At 29.2% G+C, this 20,868-nt stretch overlaps 1 protein-coding gene across 1 annotated transcript; it reads right to left on the bottom strand.

The window, feature by feature from the left end:
- Window positions 1-3,348: 3,348 nt before the first annotated feature.
- On the bottom strand, window positions 3,349-4,173 carry LOC124912068. Its single transcript, XM_047452628.1, has one exon. It carries the CDS (start codon window positions 4,171-4,173, stop codon window positions 3,349-3,351), a length of 825 nt encoding a protein of 274 aa, XP_047308584.1.
- Between the last annotated feature and the right edge of the window lie 16,695 nt (window positions 4,174-20,868).

Here is a 20,868-nt window from a genome sequence, read left to right as displayed (position 1 = left end):
TGGACATATTATTTAATATTTGTTAAGAACAATGTATAAATAAATATGAAATATCATATATCTTAAAATCATCAAGTCAAACTTAAACAAGTGTTTAATACTCATAAACAAAAAAAATTTAAAGCCATTCTCCAATATGTTTGAGGCCCTTAGCCCTAGTGTGACTCTCATGCTTGGGCCGAGGCATAGGTTTGGTCAATGGATCAGCAATGTTGTCATTTGTATGCACTTTACACATCCTAATATCACCCATATTAATGATGTGTCGAATAAGGTGATACTTCCTCATAACATGTCTGGATTTTGAGCTCGAACTTGGTTCCTTAGCCTGGGCTATGGCACCATTGTTGTCACAATAGATATCAATAGGCATTGAAATGCTAGGAACAACACCGAGTTCATCCAAAAATTTCCTTATCCAAACAGCTTCTTTTGCTGCTTCACTAGCAGCAATATACTCAGCTTCTGTTGTAGAATCTGCTACTGTATCCTGTTTGGAGCTTCTCCAGCTCACAGCTCCTCCATTAAGGATGAAGACATAACCCGATTGTGACTCAAAGCCATCTCGGTCAGTCTGAAAACTTGCATCAGTATAGCCATATACGATTAATTTTTCATCTCCCCCATATATTAAGAAATCATCCTTGGTCCTTCTCAAGTACTTCAGGATATTCTTAGCTGCACTCCAATGTGCTTCTCCAGGACTTGATTGGTATCTGCTACACATGCTCAATGCATATGCAACATCTGGACGTGTACATACCATGGCATACATGATAGATCCTATGGCAGAGGCATAAGGGATCTTGCTCATTTTCTCAAGTTCATCAGATGTTTTAGGACACTGCGTCTTGCTGAGATATACACCATGTTGAACGGGTAAAAATCCCTTTTTAGAATCTTGCATCTTGAATCTTTTAAGAATCTTATCAATATAAATTCCTTGACTCAGTCCAAGTAGCCTTTTAGATCTATCTCTATAGATCTTGATTCCAAGAATGTACTCAGCATTTCCTAAGTCTTTCATTGAGAAGCATTTCATCAGCCATTCTTTGACGGACTCTAGCATCGGAATGTCATTCCCAATAAGTAGTATGTCATCCACATATAATACTAGGAAATTTATCTTACTCCCACTAAACCTTTTGTAAACACAAGGATCCTCTTCGCATCTAATGAATTCAAACTCTTTGATCTTTTCATCAAATCGAAAGTTCCAACTCCTGGATGCTTGCTTAAGTCCATAAATTGACTTCTTGAGCTTACATACTTTCCCAGCATAATTCGGATCTACAAAACCTTCAGGTTGTCTCATGTACACATCCTCTTCCAAAAAACCATTTAGAAAGGCTGTTTTGACATCCATTTGCCATATCTCATAGTCATAATATGCAGCAATAGCTAGGATTATCCTAATGGATCTAATCATAACAACTGGTGAAAATGTCTCATCATAGTCTATACCATGAATTTGTCTATAACCTTTGGCAACTAATCTTGCCTTGTGAATAGATTTATTTCCATCTTTGTCATTTTTGAGTTTGAAGATCCATTTGCACCCTATGGGTTTGACCCCATTTGGCAAATCTATCAAGTCCCATACTTGATTTTCAAACATCGAATCCATTTCGGACCTCATGGCTTCAAGCCATTTATTGGAGTCTGGACCCATCATTGCTTGATTATAGGTGGAAGGCTCATTATGTTCTAACATAAGAACATCAAGGCTTGCATTTAAGATGAAATTATTATAACGTCTTGGCATAACCCTTGGCCTTTCCGATCTACGAGTGGGTTCAACTTGTTCAACGACTGAATCCGGAATATGATCCACAACAGTTTGTAGATCCTCTTGTTCAGGTTCTTGGATGATCTGAGTCCTTATCCCTTCATAAGTATTTATCTCATCATTGACATCATCCATGACATCATCCATGTCATCTTGTTGTTGAGTTTGTTGCTCATCATCATTTTGACATGATTCAAGATGAATATTTCTCCCACTTGACTTGTTGGAAAGAAACTCTCTTTCCAAAAAGACACTATCCCTTGCAACGAATATCTTTTGCTGTGTTGGATTGTAGAAATAATATCCAAAACTTCCTTTTGGATACCCTATAAAGAAACATTTATCTGACTTGGGGGCAAGTTTATATGTCTGTAAACGTTTTACATAAGCTTCACATCCCCATATTTTCAGAAAAGACAACTTTGGAACTTTTCCAGTCCATATCTCATATGGAGTTTTGTCTATAGTTTTTGACGGAGTCCTATTTAGTGTTAGTACAGCGGTAGTAAGGGCATATCCCCAGAAGGAAATCGGAAGATTGACAAAACTCATCATTGATCGGACCATGTCTAACAAGGTCCTGTTTCTCCTTTCAGATACACCATTTAGCTGTGGTGTTCCTGGGGTTGACAATTGTGTTACTATACCACAATTTTTCAAATGATGATCAAAATCATGGCTCATGTATTCACCACCACGATCAGATCGAAGTGCTTTGATTTTCTTGCCACATTGAGTCTCTACTTCATATTGAAATTCTTTGAACTTTTCAAAGGATTCTGATTTATGTGACATAAGGTAAACATACCCATATCTACTCATGTCATCAGTAAATGTGATGAAGTACTTATAACCACCTTTAGCTTCTGTACTCATTGGCCCACATACATCAGTATGTATTATATTCAATAGTTCAGTAGCCCTTTCAAAATTTCTTTTGAAAGGTGACCTTGTCATTTTACCCATCAGACACGATTCACATGTTATAATGGATTCATAATCCATATCTTTTAAAATTCCATCTCTATGGAGCTTCTTCATGCGATTCATACTAATGTGACCTAATCGACAATGCCATAGATAAGTTTCACTCAAATTATTTGGTTTTTGTCTTTTGTTATTTATGTTATATAATTCTAATTTAAGATCTATTTCAAAAATCCCATTATTCATATGAGCAGTTGCATAGAAAATATTATTCTTAGAAACAGAAATACACCCATTCTTAAGGCTAAAATCAAAACCATCATAATGCAATGCACCAACCGAAACAAGGTTCTTGGTAATACACGGAACATGATAACAATTATTAAGTTCAAATGTTAAACCGGAAGGTAGAGACAGACAAAAAACTCCTACAGTAAGTGCAGCAACACTTGCTCCATTTGCAACGCGCAAGTCTATCTCCCCTTTCTTCACCCGCCTTCTATTTCTTAGTCCCTGCACATTTGAAATAATGTGAACACCACATGCTGTATCAAATACCCAAGTGGGACCATTATCTAATGTATGGACATTGGTTGTCATTATATCAATAACATAAATACCTGAAGTGGAACTCACAGTTCCGTTCTTCTTATCTTCAAGATATTTGGGACAGTTTCTCTTCCAGTGACCCTTGGCCTTACAATAAAACAATCATGTTCAGAAGCTACTCTTGGCTTCTCATCACCCTTGGGTTTTGCAACTTGTTTACCTTTTCTTTGGTAATTGTTTTTATTCTTAGCCATTTTCTTAAAACCCTTCCCACTATTGACATTCAGAACTTCCTTCCTCTTGTCATCAGTGATATTGCCTTCTGCATTTTTAAGCAGGTTGTGGAGTTCATTTAGATCATGCTTTAGTCCATTCATATGGTATTGCATTCTAAAAGGTGCAAAACCATCGTGTAAGGATCTAAGAACGATATCCGTGGCCAACTCTTGGTCATAAGGGGTCCCCAAATCTTCCATCCTCTTGAACAGCCCAGTTAGACTAATCACATGAGGACTTACGGGTTTCCCTTTCACAAGTCTGCTATCAAGTATAGCCTTGTGAGTTTCATATCGTTCAATCCTTGCCTGATCCTGAAACAGAGTTTTCAGCTCAGTTGTGATGGTATAAGCATCGGAACTCAAAAACCTCTTCTGCAAATCAGGTTCCATTGCAGCAAGCATTAAGCAAGTGACAGGTAAAGCCTCAGTTTTCAATTGGGTTGCTGTTGCCTTCTCCTCGTCAGACGAGGTATCAGTCACTTTTGGAATAGGGGTAGTAAGAACGTCCTCACGTCCCTCGGACCTCAGAATTATCCTCAGATTCCTTTCCCAATCTAGGAAATTAGTCCCATTTAACTTGTTTCTCTCAATAATGGAGCGCATGGAGAATTTCAAACTATCGTTTGCCATTATCTACAATATGTTATTTAAATACAACTTAATTAGTTTATGTATTGACAATGCAAACACTTGTGATAAACAATTTAACAGGAGTGAATGCGCATTTTATTCAAATTATTATAGTTCCTTTCTGAACAAAATGATTCCAAGATCCCATTTGATAAAAGTCTAACGTACTTTTGCACTGCCTTAGACCTTGTACATTCAGGGTAAGTAAACAATATTTACTAATCATAACTTCTTTATAATTCTTGGTTGATAATCTAAATCCAATTTAGAGTCATCCCTATACCTCAAGATCCAAGACTTGGTATTGGTCTCTTGTTGGGTACAACCATATCAATGTTTATGAATCCCTTATATAGATTCACCCTCAAGAGTATACAGTAGAGGAAAGACACAATCGCTTTTGCGAAACCCATCTAACCAAAATAATACCGTAAACTGCTTGGGTTATGATGTGGAAAGGTATTTTCCCAATTTCTTTAGGAACTAAAATCTTTCATTGGTTTTATTTTAAAAGTGAAAAAAAATAGTTATAAATAAAACCAAAACAATGTATATTAAAACATGTAATCTTTTCTACGGATCACTATCCTTCAAGGTTCAACATGTAGTAACTTTCAAGAGTATTAATCTTGAACTTGCATTTTCTTTTCTTAACTTTTGAGAAAAAGTAAATAATATAAATCATATTTATATATTTTAATTCTAAACAAAACTTATTATATTTCATAACAAGATCAATTAACTGTATATTACGAATAATATCATCATATTATAATTAATCATTAACTTGTTAGATTATTATTCAGATTGCATCAAATAGTTCTATCAGTTTATGCAACCTGGCTCTGATACCATTGTTGATTTTTGATTAGGTATATGTGCGGAAATTTTAGATCTAATCTAAAATACCTAATCATTGATATAAAAGCATAACTGATAGAATAAACATACAGCTTGAAATGGTATACCTTTGATGCGTGAATTTGACAGATCTGGTTGATTGGATCAGGATCAGAGCCCCACTTGTTGCTCCTCTATTTGGTCCACACGAGTTCCAATAGATCCGGTTACCGTCGATTGCTAGATCGTAGGATAACCAAAGGAAACAATCTGATTGCTTGCTTTCAGAATCAAGAGCACCCTTTGTTCTAAAGAACTTCTCTCCAGCTATAGAAAAAGGGGGATGGGGAAGTTTTTGTGTGTTTCTTTGATTATCGAATAATCATCCTTTTAAATGCCCTTCTCACCTAGGAAAATTTATTTCCCTTTTAATTGTCATGTAAGAAACCTTCCACCTTCCTTTTTGATAAACCGTAACATATTTATGACAATAAAATATGTTATAATTTTATCTTTCATAAATATATCCTCAATATATATATTTATTTCTTTCTTGCTTAAACGTCTTTAACAATATCTAATATATTGTTTATCCACAAAGTTACTCTTTTATTTCAAAATAAAAGGAATAATATATATTACTAATATCTAATATATTAGTAATATAATCATTCTCATTTCATCTATTGGTAAACCCTATATGTGTGACCTCGTAGGACCCAATTATAATAGCTGTAGGTATTACCCTATTAATCATAGTTGGCTTCTAGCAAAGCACTACGACTCCTAAAATAATTGGATTAAATTAATTTTCTTAATTGTCCTATTCACATTTAGTCATTGCACATTGAATTAAAGGACATAATTCCTTCATCCAGATCCAAAGATCGCGAGGCTTGACTGGATTCCTCGGTGGGACGCGCGCGCAGCAGCTGAAGCGGAGAGAGCGTCGGAAGCCTTGAAGAAGCGTTGGAATGCAGAAGAACAAGCACCGCTACAGCTGTTCTTTGTTCTCACGGTCGAGGGTCTACAGCTGGATTCCTCGGTGGGAGGACTCGCGCAGCAGCTGAAGCGGAGAGAGCTGTTTTCAAATTTGAAATTAAATTATACATATTCATCTTTTTTTTCTTAAACAGTTATATGTTAAGTTCTATAAATTAAAAGTTTGAGCAATACGATTATAAGTTATGATTAAATCTAAAAAAAAAATATCATCACTTCTTAAATCATTAATAGATCTTGACATTTTTTAAGATTCGTTATGAAATCATGAAATCATTTCTTGACGTATTTTTGATTTCACATTATCCCTACTAAATAGAAACAAACTTTTATTAATTAAAATAAAATCCTAACCAACACCTAATTATGCTAACAAACTAACTAACTCTCTATATTGAATTAATGAACTAACTAACTTTTCTATATAAAATCTAACTAATTCTCTAATTTAGCAAATGATGAAAGACCTTATCTCTTTACCTTATCCTATTTTTTCTAACCAATTTAATCTAATTTAACAAAGCAAATTAAAGTTAAACAAAAGTTAATTAAAAAATATTATATATAACATTTTTCATATATATATATATATATATATATATATATATATATATATATATATATATATATATTATCTAAGGTGATTTAAATAATTAAAATACTTAAATATTCTAAGTAAAATTAAAAAAATATTAAGTGTACTAACTTAGCCAAATTATCACAATTTAACTTATTAAAATCTGAAATTAATTATTTCTTAAAAATTCAATTATTTCATAATAGTTTTTCATTTTCAAAATATAAATTATAAAAATTAGGAGTGTAAATTAGTGTCTATAAGTGATTAATCCCTTTCAAATTAATCAAATTATGTCACTATAAGGATAAAATAGTCTTAATAACATTTCTATATGAGTTTCACTTATCAAAACAATTAATATCAATAATTTCAAATATATATTTTTTCATTTGGTTTATTAGTCATTTAATTTTCAAAACCCTTATTCTATTATAGACAAATTAATAAGTAATTAATTTTGTTTGTCATCTCCAATCAACTTTAAGTAAAATTATATTAATATTTTAAGAAGTTAACCGAAAATCTTAAGAAAAAACTTTAAACAAAACCCACAATAGTTGGTATTTTTTATTGCAAAAAATAAGCTAACCGAAATCTTAAACAAAAACTTTAGACACAACCTTATCATGGTTGGTATTTTTCTTATTACTCATTTAAAAAACATATAAATAAATAAAAATAATTAGTCAAAATAAAAAATATTTATAAGTTTTATATTTAATTCTATATATCTTTAATTTAATATAGTTCTAAATTTTATTAATTTTTTTTATTCTTTTCTTATTATTACTCATTTAAAAATAAATAAATCAATTAATTCACTTCATATTATTATAATATATCAATAGTAATGTATGGTAGCAAATAAATTACAAATTTGCTTCATATCCATACTCTTTAATTTAAATTTATTGTTTATATAATATATTTTATTTTAGTTTAATATATATATATATATATATATATATATTTAAATATTTTATACAAAATACCTAAATTCTCGATTTTATAGGCTAACTGTTTTTTTAATTGAAATTCAATTATACATATTCATCCTTTTTTTTCTTAATCAGTTATAAGTTAAATTCTATAAATTAAAAGTTGTAGCAATAATTAATATCAATATCAAACTCCTAAGCAATGAGATTTTCAATAAGTTTGATGAAAGAGTTTCGTTTCTTGGAGCACTATCTTGTTTAAACATATTGTATTGTTTGAATAATATAGTGTTCCATGGAACGGTTCTCTATGATCAAGCTTATTATTTTATTGTAGACGATAAATTGATCGATTATACAACTTACTCGTTGGGTTTCTAGAAAACAAGATTGAAAACCTTATTCCATTTTTGTAAGTCTTCTTTTTTGCTCGTATTAACTCGGCCTTGAATTTGTCTCCAAGAGGATCTTCTATAGTTCTATCTAATCCATTTTTTTAGCCTTTAATTTAGAGTTGAAATATGTTTTTTTTAATTTAGTGTTCGAGCTCATGTCACATTCACAATTTTCTTTTTTTAGGCCCTAGTCCTAGCCCTAGTAATTGCAGATTGATCATTCTATTTCTCTATTGATCTCTACTGGGTCAATCATTATAGCAGACATAAAAAAGATGAATGACATGTTTTATGAAATTAACAAAGATTTGCTTGCTTGAAGTTTTGTAAGTAAACAAATCATGCATGGATAAATTGCAAAACCTAACTACCATTGACCTTTAATTTGATTTGGACTTTTAATTTTTTTTTTATTAATGAAGAAATATTCTAGTCAGTCCATATTGGGATGTTTGGTCAATTGAATTTAGTTTTAATAAATAGAGGGAAAGCTTTCCATAGGTTTAATTTACATTTGAATTTATTGAAATCCGTTTTTCCAGCCATACTTCATGCTACGAATTATTCAAGGCTTCATGCTACGAATTATTCCAGGAAAGAATAAAGGCCAATTAAATTATTTAACTGTTTTTAATAAATTATATTAAAAAGTATTATTAAGTTTTAAATCTATTTTATTAATAATTAAATTTTATTATTATTATTATAAATTATTATCAATTTAATAATTTAATTTTAAAATAATAATTGTGTATTATATTTAATACACTTTTTGTCTTTATCAGATATGTCTAAATCTACTTTCTATTCTATTATATATTTTGTAGGTTCTAAATATAACATTTCTTTTTTAATTTTATTTTAGCAAATTTTTTTATAAATTTATTTGAAAATATTTTAAACTGAAAACCTAGGTTCTATTCACTTTTTAATTTATCAATGGTTATAAATTGAGTTACATCATTCAAATTCTAAAATTAATTGTTTTGACTATTTACTTTTTAAATGCAACAAAGAATACCAATGAAATTTTTGTAATATTTTTCAACAATATGGAATTTCATAGAACGATCATCTTATATTTTATATAACTTATTTTGTGTATATTCATTTTCAACTCAATTTTATAGTTTATCTTTTTTAATAAATTTCAAACTTATTGTCATTCAAAATTAATATATAGATTCATTGGTGGGCGGAGCAATTGAGATTCTAATAATTAATAATGATTGATTTATTATACTTAAAGTATATAAGATTTTTAAAATTAAAATTATATTGAATATTAAAAAATATATGATTAATGTTTTTATTCCTTTAGTTTTTTAATTAGTTTAGAAATTAGATTAGTTAATTAATTACATTCTTTAAAATAAAGTTATAATGAAAGGGTATAAGACTTGGTCTTATCTTTTTTTAATTATTAAAAGAGCTTAGTTAGGTATTTTTATAAAGTTAGTTTAATGTAGAGATTAATTAATTAGTTTTTGTATAAGAATGGATTTGTTAGTTAATTGTTAGATTTTATTTAGGAGTTAGTTGTTTGATTTTATAATTGATTTTTAGTCAAAAGTTTTGCATTTTTGTAGGGTTTTTGAAAAAAAATGAAAAGTCTTTTACCGAAGTATTGAACAAGGGTCCACCCAAGAAATCAAGAAAATTCCATTTAAGTGCAGTTTTGAATTCAATTCAAAAGTCAAGGTCAATTAAATATCAAGTCAAAGTTAATTCATGAATCCAACCGATGGACCTAACTAGTGACCCAACCGAAGGCCCGATCAGATCCGAGTATCAGATCTGAGTGAGGATCTTACCGATGAAACGGAGCCTCTTAAAAGCATTCAAATTGTGAGACATGAGAAGGAGATAAAAACTAGCATTTTGATTTCAAAATATCAAATTAGCTAATTCTTAAACCTGAGATCATATAAGCCTGAGATGAGCAAATTAGGAATTTGAGAATTAGATATGATGCAATTAAAAAATAGCAGCTAATACTTTCATTAACATAGAAAATAAATATAGACCTTAAACTATTTTAATGTAAATAATCTTTCATTTTATAATAAAATAATATTAATTAATTTAAAGATAAAATAATATTGAAACATATTCATTATGAAATAAGTTTGATTTTTCTTATAATATTGATTAAATAATGTTATAAGAAAATAATTATTTGTGATTAAATAATGTTATAAGAAAATAATTATTTATTTTATAATAATCGTTATTATTATTTAAATTGAGTTTAACATAAAGATTTTCAAATATTTTATTTGTTTTTGCACTTAATGATCACAATTCAAACAAAATCAAGATAATAATAATTAATTAATTATATTCTATTACTAAAACAAAAATATAAATAGATAATTTTTATTAAAATTCTTATTTTTTAAAATTTAAAAAAAGTAAGAAAATAATCAATAAATTATATTAACTATTTAAAAATTAGTAATTTCATCTTTTATTTTCTTATTTTTATCTTTTTGACATTTATCTCTATAATGTATTTTCTACTTTATTATATATATATATATATATATATATATATATATATATATATATATATATATATATATATATATATATATATATATATATATATATATATATAGAGTTTGAAAGAAAATATTTTTCTTTTAAATTTGATATATATTTTTTAAAAAATATTATAAACTAAATATCTATATTTATATATTTATTGATATTTATCCATTATTCTCTCAATATATTTGAAAGTTGTGGGATGTAAATAAAAGAAATATAATAATAATTAAACTATCTATCCATCTTTTTCTCATAATTAGTTAAAATTGAGTTATATAAATTAAAATACAATTAGTTTTTTTTTCAAACACAAATTCATTAAGAGGAGAAAAAGCTTGATGAAAGAATTTCGATTCTTGAGGTTTTATGTTATCGAGGCATGAACATAAAATCTATGTAATATGTTTCGATAATGTAAAATCTCAAGAAATGGTGTTTTTTGATCAAGCTTGAGCTTATTATTAGTTTATTGAAGAAATAGTCCCTCATGCCAAGTAAATTGTTAATTTTGCTTCAATAACTTTCCGGTCATCCATCCACCTTATCTATTCATTTCCTTCCTGAGAGTATTTCTTTTCCAAATCCCATTCGAAGAAGAAGGAGGACCGCGGACTGACCGGTACTAGCTTCTGTTTCCAGATCCAAAGATCGCGAGGCTTGACTGGATTCCTCGGTGGGAAGCGCGCGCAGCAGCTGAAGCGGAAAGAGTGTCGGAAGCCTTGAAGAAGCGTTGGAATGCTGAAGAACAATGACCGCTACAGCTGTTCTTTGTTTTCACGGTCGAGGGTGTTTGCAGCTACAATGATATGGAAAGAAATCCTATATTTGACCGAACTTTTATCAAAATCAAAATGAAACAAGGCACAAAGTTTTTTTTATTTTAAGGTTCTTTTGGATAATTCTCGTTCAATTTTTTTTATTTGTTATTAAATCTAACAAAATATTTATTAAACACTTTGAGCCTAGAAAGATTCAAATTAAAACTAGAATTTGAAGCTTTTGGTCGATTTTAATTTAAAATTGGTTTTGATTTGAATATTTTCATTTTAGTTTAGTGTTTCTGATTTTGTTTTTGTTTTTTTTTCATTTATGTTATTTACAAACTCATACATATGTTACATACTTTACATGGTTAAGACTTAAAATTAAACAAAAACAATGAAACAACTAATGCAAGACAATAATGAAATACGCAAAGGTAAATAACGCATAACTTTTGAATTATAGGAAAAGAAAACAAATTAAAGAGGTCAAGAAGCCTTACACATATTTGACGTTTTTTATTGTAAAAAGAAGAACCAAAAATCTTAAGAAAAAACTTTAGACAAAACCCACAATAGTTGGTATTTTTTATTGCAAAAAAGAAGCTAACCGAAAATCTTAAACAAAAACTTTAGATACAAGTGTTTTTCTTGGGTTTTGTAGATGGAAGCAAATATGAGCAGCCTAGGGACACAAAGAGTGAAAATATTTTTGGATCCTTAAGTGGTGTAGCATGAGAATTTAGGTTTTTATTTATATAGGAGAGTTAGGAAGGAAACCCTAAGCCCAAAGCTCATTAATAACAAACTTTATGTCATGACTTTAATCAATTGCTTTACACTTCTTGAATTTCGAAATTCAAGCTTCCCATCATTTTTCTTCATGACATGCTTATAAGAATTTAGGAGGGTACATATGTTTCTTCATGGTTGGAACTTGGGTCGGTTGTTGAGTTGGGTCACGGACTGAGTCCCGGACTCATGCCTTGACTTGACTTTGACTTAATTTGGTGGATCTTTGGTCTTCTTCATCACTTATTGGATCGTTAATGAATCTTGGCATTCTTGAATATTTTTTATGAAATCACTTTTGACGTTAATGAATCTTGGCATTCTTGAATATTTGTTATGAAATCACTTTTGACGTGTTTTTTATTTAACATTATCCCTACAAAATAGAAACAAACTCTTATTAATTAAAATAAAATCCTAACTATCACCTAATTATGGTAACAAACAAATTAAATCTTTAATTTGAATTAGTGAATTAACTAAGTTTTCTATATAAAATCTAACTAATTCTCTAATTTAGAAAATGATAAAAGATAAAAAAAAAAAAAAAAAACCAATTCTTATATATCTTTATATTATCCTATTTACAAACTAATTTAATATAATTTAACAAAGTAAATTAAAATTAAACAAAATCTAATTAAAAACTATTATATATAACATTTTTCATATATATATTTATATAGGTGTATACTAATTTTTGTTTATCATAAATTTAATCTTTTATATAACTTATTAGGTATATATTAATTTTTCAATTCAATTTCATAGTTTATATTTTTAATAAATTTCGAACTTATTGTCATTCAAAATTAAAATACGAGTTCAATGGGAAATTATTTTTAGAGAAATTGAGATTCCAATAATGATTGATTTATTATATTTAAATTATTTAAGATTTTTTTTAAAATTAAAATTATCTTGAATATTAATAAAAATATGATTAACGTTTTTATTCCTCTAGCTTTTTTAATTAGTTTAGAAATTAGATTAGTTAATTAATTGCATTCTTTGAAAATAAAGTTATATCCAAAGGGTGTATAAGATTGGTCTTCTTTTTTTAAATTTTAAAAAGTTCTTAGTTAGGTTTTTTAGAAAGTTAGTGTAGTGTAGAGATTAATTAATTAATTTTGTAAATGAATAGATTTGTTAGTTAGTTTGTTAGGTGCTATTTAGGTGTTAGTTGTTTGATTTTACAATTGATTTTTATTTAACAATTTTGCATTTTTTTGTAGGGTTCTTGAAAAAAAACCAAAAGGTGAAGAGTGACCGGAGGACCGAATAAGGATCCAACCAGAGAAATCAAAAAAATGTCATTCAAGTGCAGCTTTAAAATCAATTCAAAGTCAATTCAAGGTCAAGTCAAAGTTAATGCGGATCCAACCTAACTATTGTCCCGACCAAAGGCCCAACCGAATGATGAAATGGAGCCTCCTAAAAACATTCAAACCGTGGGACATGTGCAAGGAGGAAAAACTAGCATTTTGAATTCAAAAGGTCAAATTGGCTAATTCATAAGGTTTAAACTAAGGAAATCCGAACTTTTATCGGCCAACAAGAAAATATAAAATGTAAAGGGTAAACTATGTTTTAAAATGTCGAAATTGACTTTGTAGAGACCCAAGGGTCGTTGTGAGACATAGTTGTTTTTGCAATTTCCCACAAGTAATCAAGTGTAGAACTCGAAGTAATCTCTAATTGTGGTGTGTATACGTCTAAATTATTTTCTTAATTTTATAAAAAAAAATGGTGGTGACTCTGTAGTGGTAAGGTTGAAAAAAATCAAAATAGACATATGGCGACTTCCCATTAAACACCACAATCTCTCCCAAATTCGTCGGGGTGGTAAGTTATTAAGTCATCTATAAAGTCTCGGTTTTAAATTTAAATTTTCGATCAAGTAAAAAATTACACATGGTTAAACTTCCGAAAACGATTTAAATGGAAGAACAATATCACTCCTCAGTTCTACCAATAATATCTGGAAGCGTAAAGTTTGATAAATATAATTATATCTATTGGAAATCACAAGTTACTCCAATCATGATAGGTTATGATTTTATGGATATAGTAGAAGGAAATCTTGAAACTCCTCCCAAATTTTTTCAAGAAACAGATGGTCAAAATAATACAATTCAAATCAAGAATCCAAAGTTTAAACAATGGCGTATCCAAGATCAAAGGGTACTTGCATGGCTCTTTTCAACATTGACCGACGAGATTTGTCAACAAGTCTCAAAATCATCTTCGGCACAAGAATTTTGGAAAACCTTAGAGAAAATCTATGTTTCTCAATCAAAGAGCCGACGATTTGAGTTACGGAGTCAACTCCTAAACGCACACAAAGGTAGTGGTTCTCTTCTTAACTTCATTCAACACATCAAAAACCTATCAGATGCACTTATCGCTGTCGGACAATATATTTCTGATCAAGATCTGCAACTAACTCTACTCAACGGGCTTGGAGACGAGTTCGAGCCGATGATATGTGCTCTAACTTCCGGACAAGATCTATTGTTTAATGAGATGACAGACATCCTTCTAAATTATGAACAACGACTCATATTCAAGAAAAGAAAATTTCATTATGAAAATATTTCGCGCTCAAATGTTTCGGAGAATGTTGCTTATATTTATAGGCATGGAGGCGGAAGGAACCAAAGATAGAACCGAGACAATAATCGTTCGCAATGTAATTTTTGTCATAAAATTGGTCATCGCTCCGAAAGTTGTTTTATAATCCATCTTGTCAAATATGTAATGTACAAGGACATAGTGCTCTCGAGTGCCCTCGTTTTAATCCCTCTCCAAATCCTACAACAATGTTAGTTATATCGTCTACTATTGTAGATCCCACTTAGTGTCCAGATTCAGGTGCTATCGACCATATTACTTCCGATCTTAATAATCTATATGTACATGCTCCTTATACAGGTACTCAAACTATCAAAGTCGGGAACGGTATGCCTCTGTATATTTATAATATTGGTACGACTAAAATTTTAAATAAAAAAAAAATCTCTCTACTTACGTAATATCTTACACGTTACGAATATTACTAAAAATCTGATGAGTGTCGCGAGATTTTCATCAGATAATAACATATTTTTTGAATTCCACCCAAATATTTGTTTTATGAAAGACCGAGATACGAAGATAGTGCTTCTTAAGGGATTACTCAAGGACGGACTTTATTGCGTTGAACCTACTGAAAGTTCGTTTTCAACATGTTCTAATAAACAAGCATTTATTGGTATTAGATCTCCGGCTCAAATTTGGCATTCACGACTTGGACATCCTTCTAGCGCTACTACATCTTTAGTTATATCACACTTTAAATTACCTGTTTCAGGTAGTAATACTATTTCTTTTTGTGGATCATGTCAATATGGGAAAGCACATAAACTACCTTTTTTAGCTTCAAAATCTACATATATGGCTCCTTTAGACCTAATTCATTCAGATGTTTGGGGACCTGCTCCTGAATTTTCATCTAATGGTTGTCGTTATTTCGTACATTTTGTGGATGATTTTAGCAAATTCACGTGGATATATCCGTTAAAGAAAAAGTCGGATGTCTTGAATACGTTTATCAACTTTCTTCGACTTGTTGAAAATTTATTTAGGCGTAAAATCAAAATATTGCAAACTTATTGAGGAGGAGAATATAGAAATTTCAAATCATTAACAGATAATCATGGTATTTTACATCGTTTATCTTTCCCACATACTAGTGAGCAAAATGGCATTGCTGAACGAAAAATTTGTCATATTACGGAAACTAGTCTCACTTTATTGGCTCATGCATCTATGCCACTACAATATTGGAGTGAAGCTTTTGTAACAGGCACATATCTTATCAATTGTCTTCCTACTCCGACATTACATCAACGTTTACCATTCGAGACTATATTTAACTCTTCTCCTTATTATGGTTTTTTGAAGACATTTGAGTGTTCTTGTTATCCACTCACACGGCCGTACAATCAGCACAAACTCGATTTTCATACTACTGAATTCAGTTTTCTTGGTTACAGCTCATCTCATAAAGGTTATAAGTGTCTTCACATTCCGTCTGGACGAATATTTATCTCTCGGCATGTCACTTTTGACGAACTCACTTTTCCTTTCAAAAGTAAGGACCTTGTGCGCTTGTCTAAACCACAAGAAGATAATGAGACATCTCTTCCAACAACTATACTTAATTTATCAATACCACCTCTATTATCTCATATCACTTCACCGTCTTCATCATCACCCTCTTCGACCTCAACAACATCACCAAACACTATAACACCTTCTTCTACTACTATTATTGTTCCTTCAACACAACCAGTTATCACAACAATCAATGCACCTACATCTTCTACTCATCAGAAGATGACACGCAATAAAGCACGGTCTATGTCCTCATCAGCTCTCATTGCTGATTCTTCAGCTATTACACCTACATGTTTTACCAAAGCTAATAAGGATCCGCAATGGCGTCTTGCCATGACAAATGAATATAATGCTCTTATTCAGAATAAAACATGGTCTCTTATTCCTCGTACACAATCTCATAATATTGTTGGATGTAAATGGGTTTTCAAACTCAAACATAAAGTTGATGGATTTATTGATCGACATAAAGCACGTCTCGTGGCTAAAGGATTACATCAACAACAAGGTATTGATTATGAAGAGACATTCAGTCCTGTGGAAAAACCCACTACTATTCGTGTTATTCCTTCTTTGGCAATATCTTATCAATGGTTCATTCATCAACTTGATATTAGCAATGCATTTCTTCATGGGTCTCTACAAGAAGAAGTTTACATGGCACAACCACCCGGTTTTGTCCATCCAGATTTTCCTAATCATAAATGCAAACTTCATAAAGCAATATACGATCTTAAACAGTCTCCTCGTGCCTGGTACGCTACTCTCTGGACTGCTCTACTATCTTTTGATTTCATAGAATCAAAATCTGACACGTCTCTCTTCACGTATCATGCACCTCAAATAACAACATACTTTTTAGTATATGTGGACGATATAATTCTCACAGGTAACTCTAAATCGTTTCTAACAAAAAATATATTTCAATTAAATAAATTATTCCCTGTTAAAGATTTAGGTCAATTACATTACTTTCTTGGAATGGAATCCACTCGTACCAAAGATGGCTTGTTTCTTTCTCAATTTAAGTATATTGACGATATTCTCACTCGGGCTGATATGATTCAAACAAAGCCATTACACACTCCCGTCTCTGTTGGCTCATCCCTTTCTAAACATGATGGTGATCCTTTATCTGATCCGTTTCTCTCTCGTAGTATAGTAGGGGCTCTACAATATCTTACACTAACTCGTCCTAAGTTAGCCTTTGCTGTCAATCGAGCTTGTCAATTCATGTAAACTCTCACATCTTCTTATTGGGGAGCGGTTAAACGTATTCTTCGATATCTTCGTCATACTCCTCGTCATGGGATCTTTCTTCCTCTAAATTCACAATTCACTCTTGCTGCCTACTCTGATGCTGATTGGGCAGGATGTCCAGATGATCGTCGTTCAACAAATAGATTTTTTATTTTTTTTAGGTGACAACCTCGTTTCTTGGAATTCTAAGAAACAACAAGTAGTTGCTCGCTCTAGTACTGAATCTAAATACCGTGCTCTTGCATATACAACTGCTGATCTTTGTTGGATTCAATCTCTACTTAATGAACTTCGATTTTCACTTTCTTCTTCCCCGGTTTTATGGTGTGATAATATTGGTGCCGCATTCTTATCAGCAAACCCGGTATTTCATGCTCGCACAAAACATATTGAAATCGATTTTCACTTTGTTCGGGAAAAAGTTGCTCGTAAACAACTACTCATTCAGTATATTCCTACTGAAGATCAAGTATTGATATCTTCACCAAAGGACTTTCTTCTCATCGATTTGCTCTTTTACGTAGCAAGCTCACGGTTTGTGCCTCACCTTTTCTCTTGAAGGGAATGGATAAAGTATTAAATAAATAAGAGAAATTATTTATTTATCTCATATTAATTAGGCTAAATATAATAACCAATTCCTATATTTTCTCAATTTATTTATTTCTATATTACTATTATATAATATTATATAATAAATAAACTATGAATAATAATATTATTTCTTGTTTATTTTATAATTAAAAAAATCTAACTTCTTATTACTCATTTAAAAAACATATAAATAAATAAAAAGAAATAATTAGTCAAAATATAAATATTAATAAGTTTTATATTTAATTCTATATATCTTTAATTTAATATACTTCTAAATTTTATTAATTTTTTTTTTATTCTTTTCCTATTATTACTCATTTAAAAAATATATAAATAAATCAATTAATTCACTTCATATTATAATAGTGTATTTACTTTAGTTACAAATTACAAATTTGTTGTCCTATCCATACTCTTTCATTTAAATTTATTGTTTATATAATATTTTTTATTTTAGTTTAATATATATATTTTAAATATTTTATACAAAATACCTAAATTCTCGATTTTTTAGGCTAGTTTTTTTAATTGAAATTATACATATTCATCCTTTTTTTTCTTAATCAGTTATAAGTTAGATTCTATAAATTAAAAGTTGTAGCAATGATTAATATCAATATCAAACTTCTAAGCAATAAGATTTTCAATAAGTTTGATGAAAGAGTTTCGTTTCTTGGAGCACTATCTTGTTTAAACATATTGTATTGTTTGAATAATATAGTGTTCCATGGAACGGTTCTCTATGATCAAGCTTATTATTTTATTGTGGACGATAAATTGATCGATTATACCTTACTCGTTGGGTTTCTAGAAAGCAAGAGTGAAAACCTTATTCCATTTTTGTAAGTCTTCTTTTTTGCTCGTATTAATTCGCCTTGAATTTGTTTCCAAGAGGATCTTCTATAGTTCTATCTAATCCATTTTTTCAGCCTTTAATTTAGAGTTCGAGCTCCTGTCACATTCACAATTTTCTTTCTTCTAGGCCCTAATCCTAACCCTAACCCGTGTAATTGAAAATTGATCCTTCTATTTCTCTATTGATCTCTACTGGATCAATCATTATAGAAGACATAAAAAAAATGAATGACATGCGTTTATGAAATTAACAAAGATTTGCTTGCTTCTTGAAGTTTTGTAAGTAAACAAATCATGCATGGATAAATTGCAAAACCTAATTACCATTGACCTTTAATTTGAATTGTACTTTTAATTTTTTTTATTCATGAAGAAATATCTAGTCAGTCAATGTTTTAATGAATAGAGAGAAAGCTTTCCACAAGTTTAATTTACATTTGAATTTACTGAAATCCGTTTTTCGGTCATATTTCATGCTACAAATTATTCAAGTAAAGAATAAAGGCCAATTATATTATTTAACTGTTTTTAATAAATTATATTAAAAAATATTATTAAGTTTTAAATCTATTTTATTAATAATTAAATTTTTTTATTATTATTATTATAAAATATTATAAAATTAATAATTTAATTTTAAAATAATAATTGTGTATTATATTTCATGTACACTTTTTAATCTATCAATGGTTATAAATCGAGTTACATCATTCAAATTCTAAAATTAATTGTTTTGACTATTTACTTTTTAAATGCAACAAAGAACACCAATGAAATTTTTGTAATATTTTTCAACAATATAGAATTTCATAGAACGATCATCTTATATTTTATATAACTTATTTTGTGTATATTCATTTTCAACTCAGTTTTATAGTTTATCTTTTTTAATAAATTCCAAACTTATTGTCATTCAAAATTAATATATAGATTCATTGGCCAATTATTGTGTAGCAATTGAGATTCTAATAATAATGATTGATTTATTATACTTAAAGTATATAAGATTTTTTAAATTAAAATTATATTGAATATTAAAAATATATGATTAATGTGTTTATTCCTTTAGTTTTTTAATTAGTTTAGAAATTAGATTAGTTAATTAATTACATTCTTTAAAATAAAGTTATAATGATAGGGTATAAGACTTGGTCTTCTCTTTTTTAATTATTAAAATTGCTTAGTTAGGGATTTTTATAAAGTTAGTTTATTTGTTAGTTAGTTGTTTGATTTTATAATTGATTTTTAGTCAAAAGTTTTGCATTTTTGTAGGGTTTTTGAAAAAAAAAATGAAAAGTTTAACGATGTACTTGAACAAAGTTCCAACCGAGAAATCAATAAAATTCTATTTAAGTGCAGCTTTGAATTCAATTCAAATTCAATTCAAGGTCAAGTCAAAGTTAATTAATGAATACAACATGATTGGACCTAACTTGTGACCCAGTGGATCTAACCTAAGATGAAATGGAGCCTCCTCCTAAAAGCATTCAAATTGTGAGATATAAGAAGGAGGGAAAAACTAGCATTTTGAATTCAAAATATCAAATTAGCTAATTCGTAATGTGTAAACAAGGAAATCCCAATTATTTTAATGTAAATAATCTTTCATTTTATAATAAAATAATATTAATTAATTTAAAGATAAAATAATATTGAAACATATTCATTATATTATGTAAGTTTGAATTTTTAAGCCGATCTTGTTGAAACATATTACTTTCTCAAGTCAAGGAGAGAGATTTAGGAACTAATTTTTAGAGAGATTTAGGAACTAATTTTTTTTTGATTAAATAATGTTATAAGAAAATAATTGTTTATTTTATAATAATCGTTATTATTATTTAAATTGAGTTTAACATAAAGATTTTCAAATATTTTATTTGTTTTACTTAATGATCATAATTCAAACAAAATATAAATAAATAATAATTATATAAATATATTCTATTACTAAGACAAAA

The sequence above is a fragment of the Impatiens glandulifera genome, chromosome 1 (genome assembly GCF_907164915.1).
Source record: "Impatiens glandulifera chromosome 1, dImpGla2.1, whole genome shotgun sequence".
NCBI lineage: Eukaryota > Viridiplantae > Streptophyta > Magnoliopsida > Ericales > Balsaminaceae > Impatiens > Impatiens glandulifera.
The sequence above is the reverse complement of the archived record's forward strand: the minus strand, read 5'-3'. Positions and strand labels throughout refer to the sequence as shown.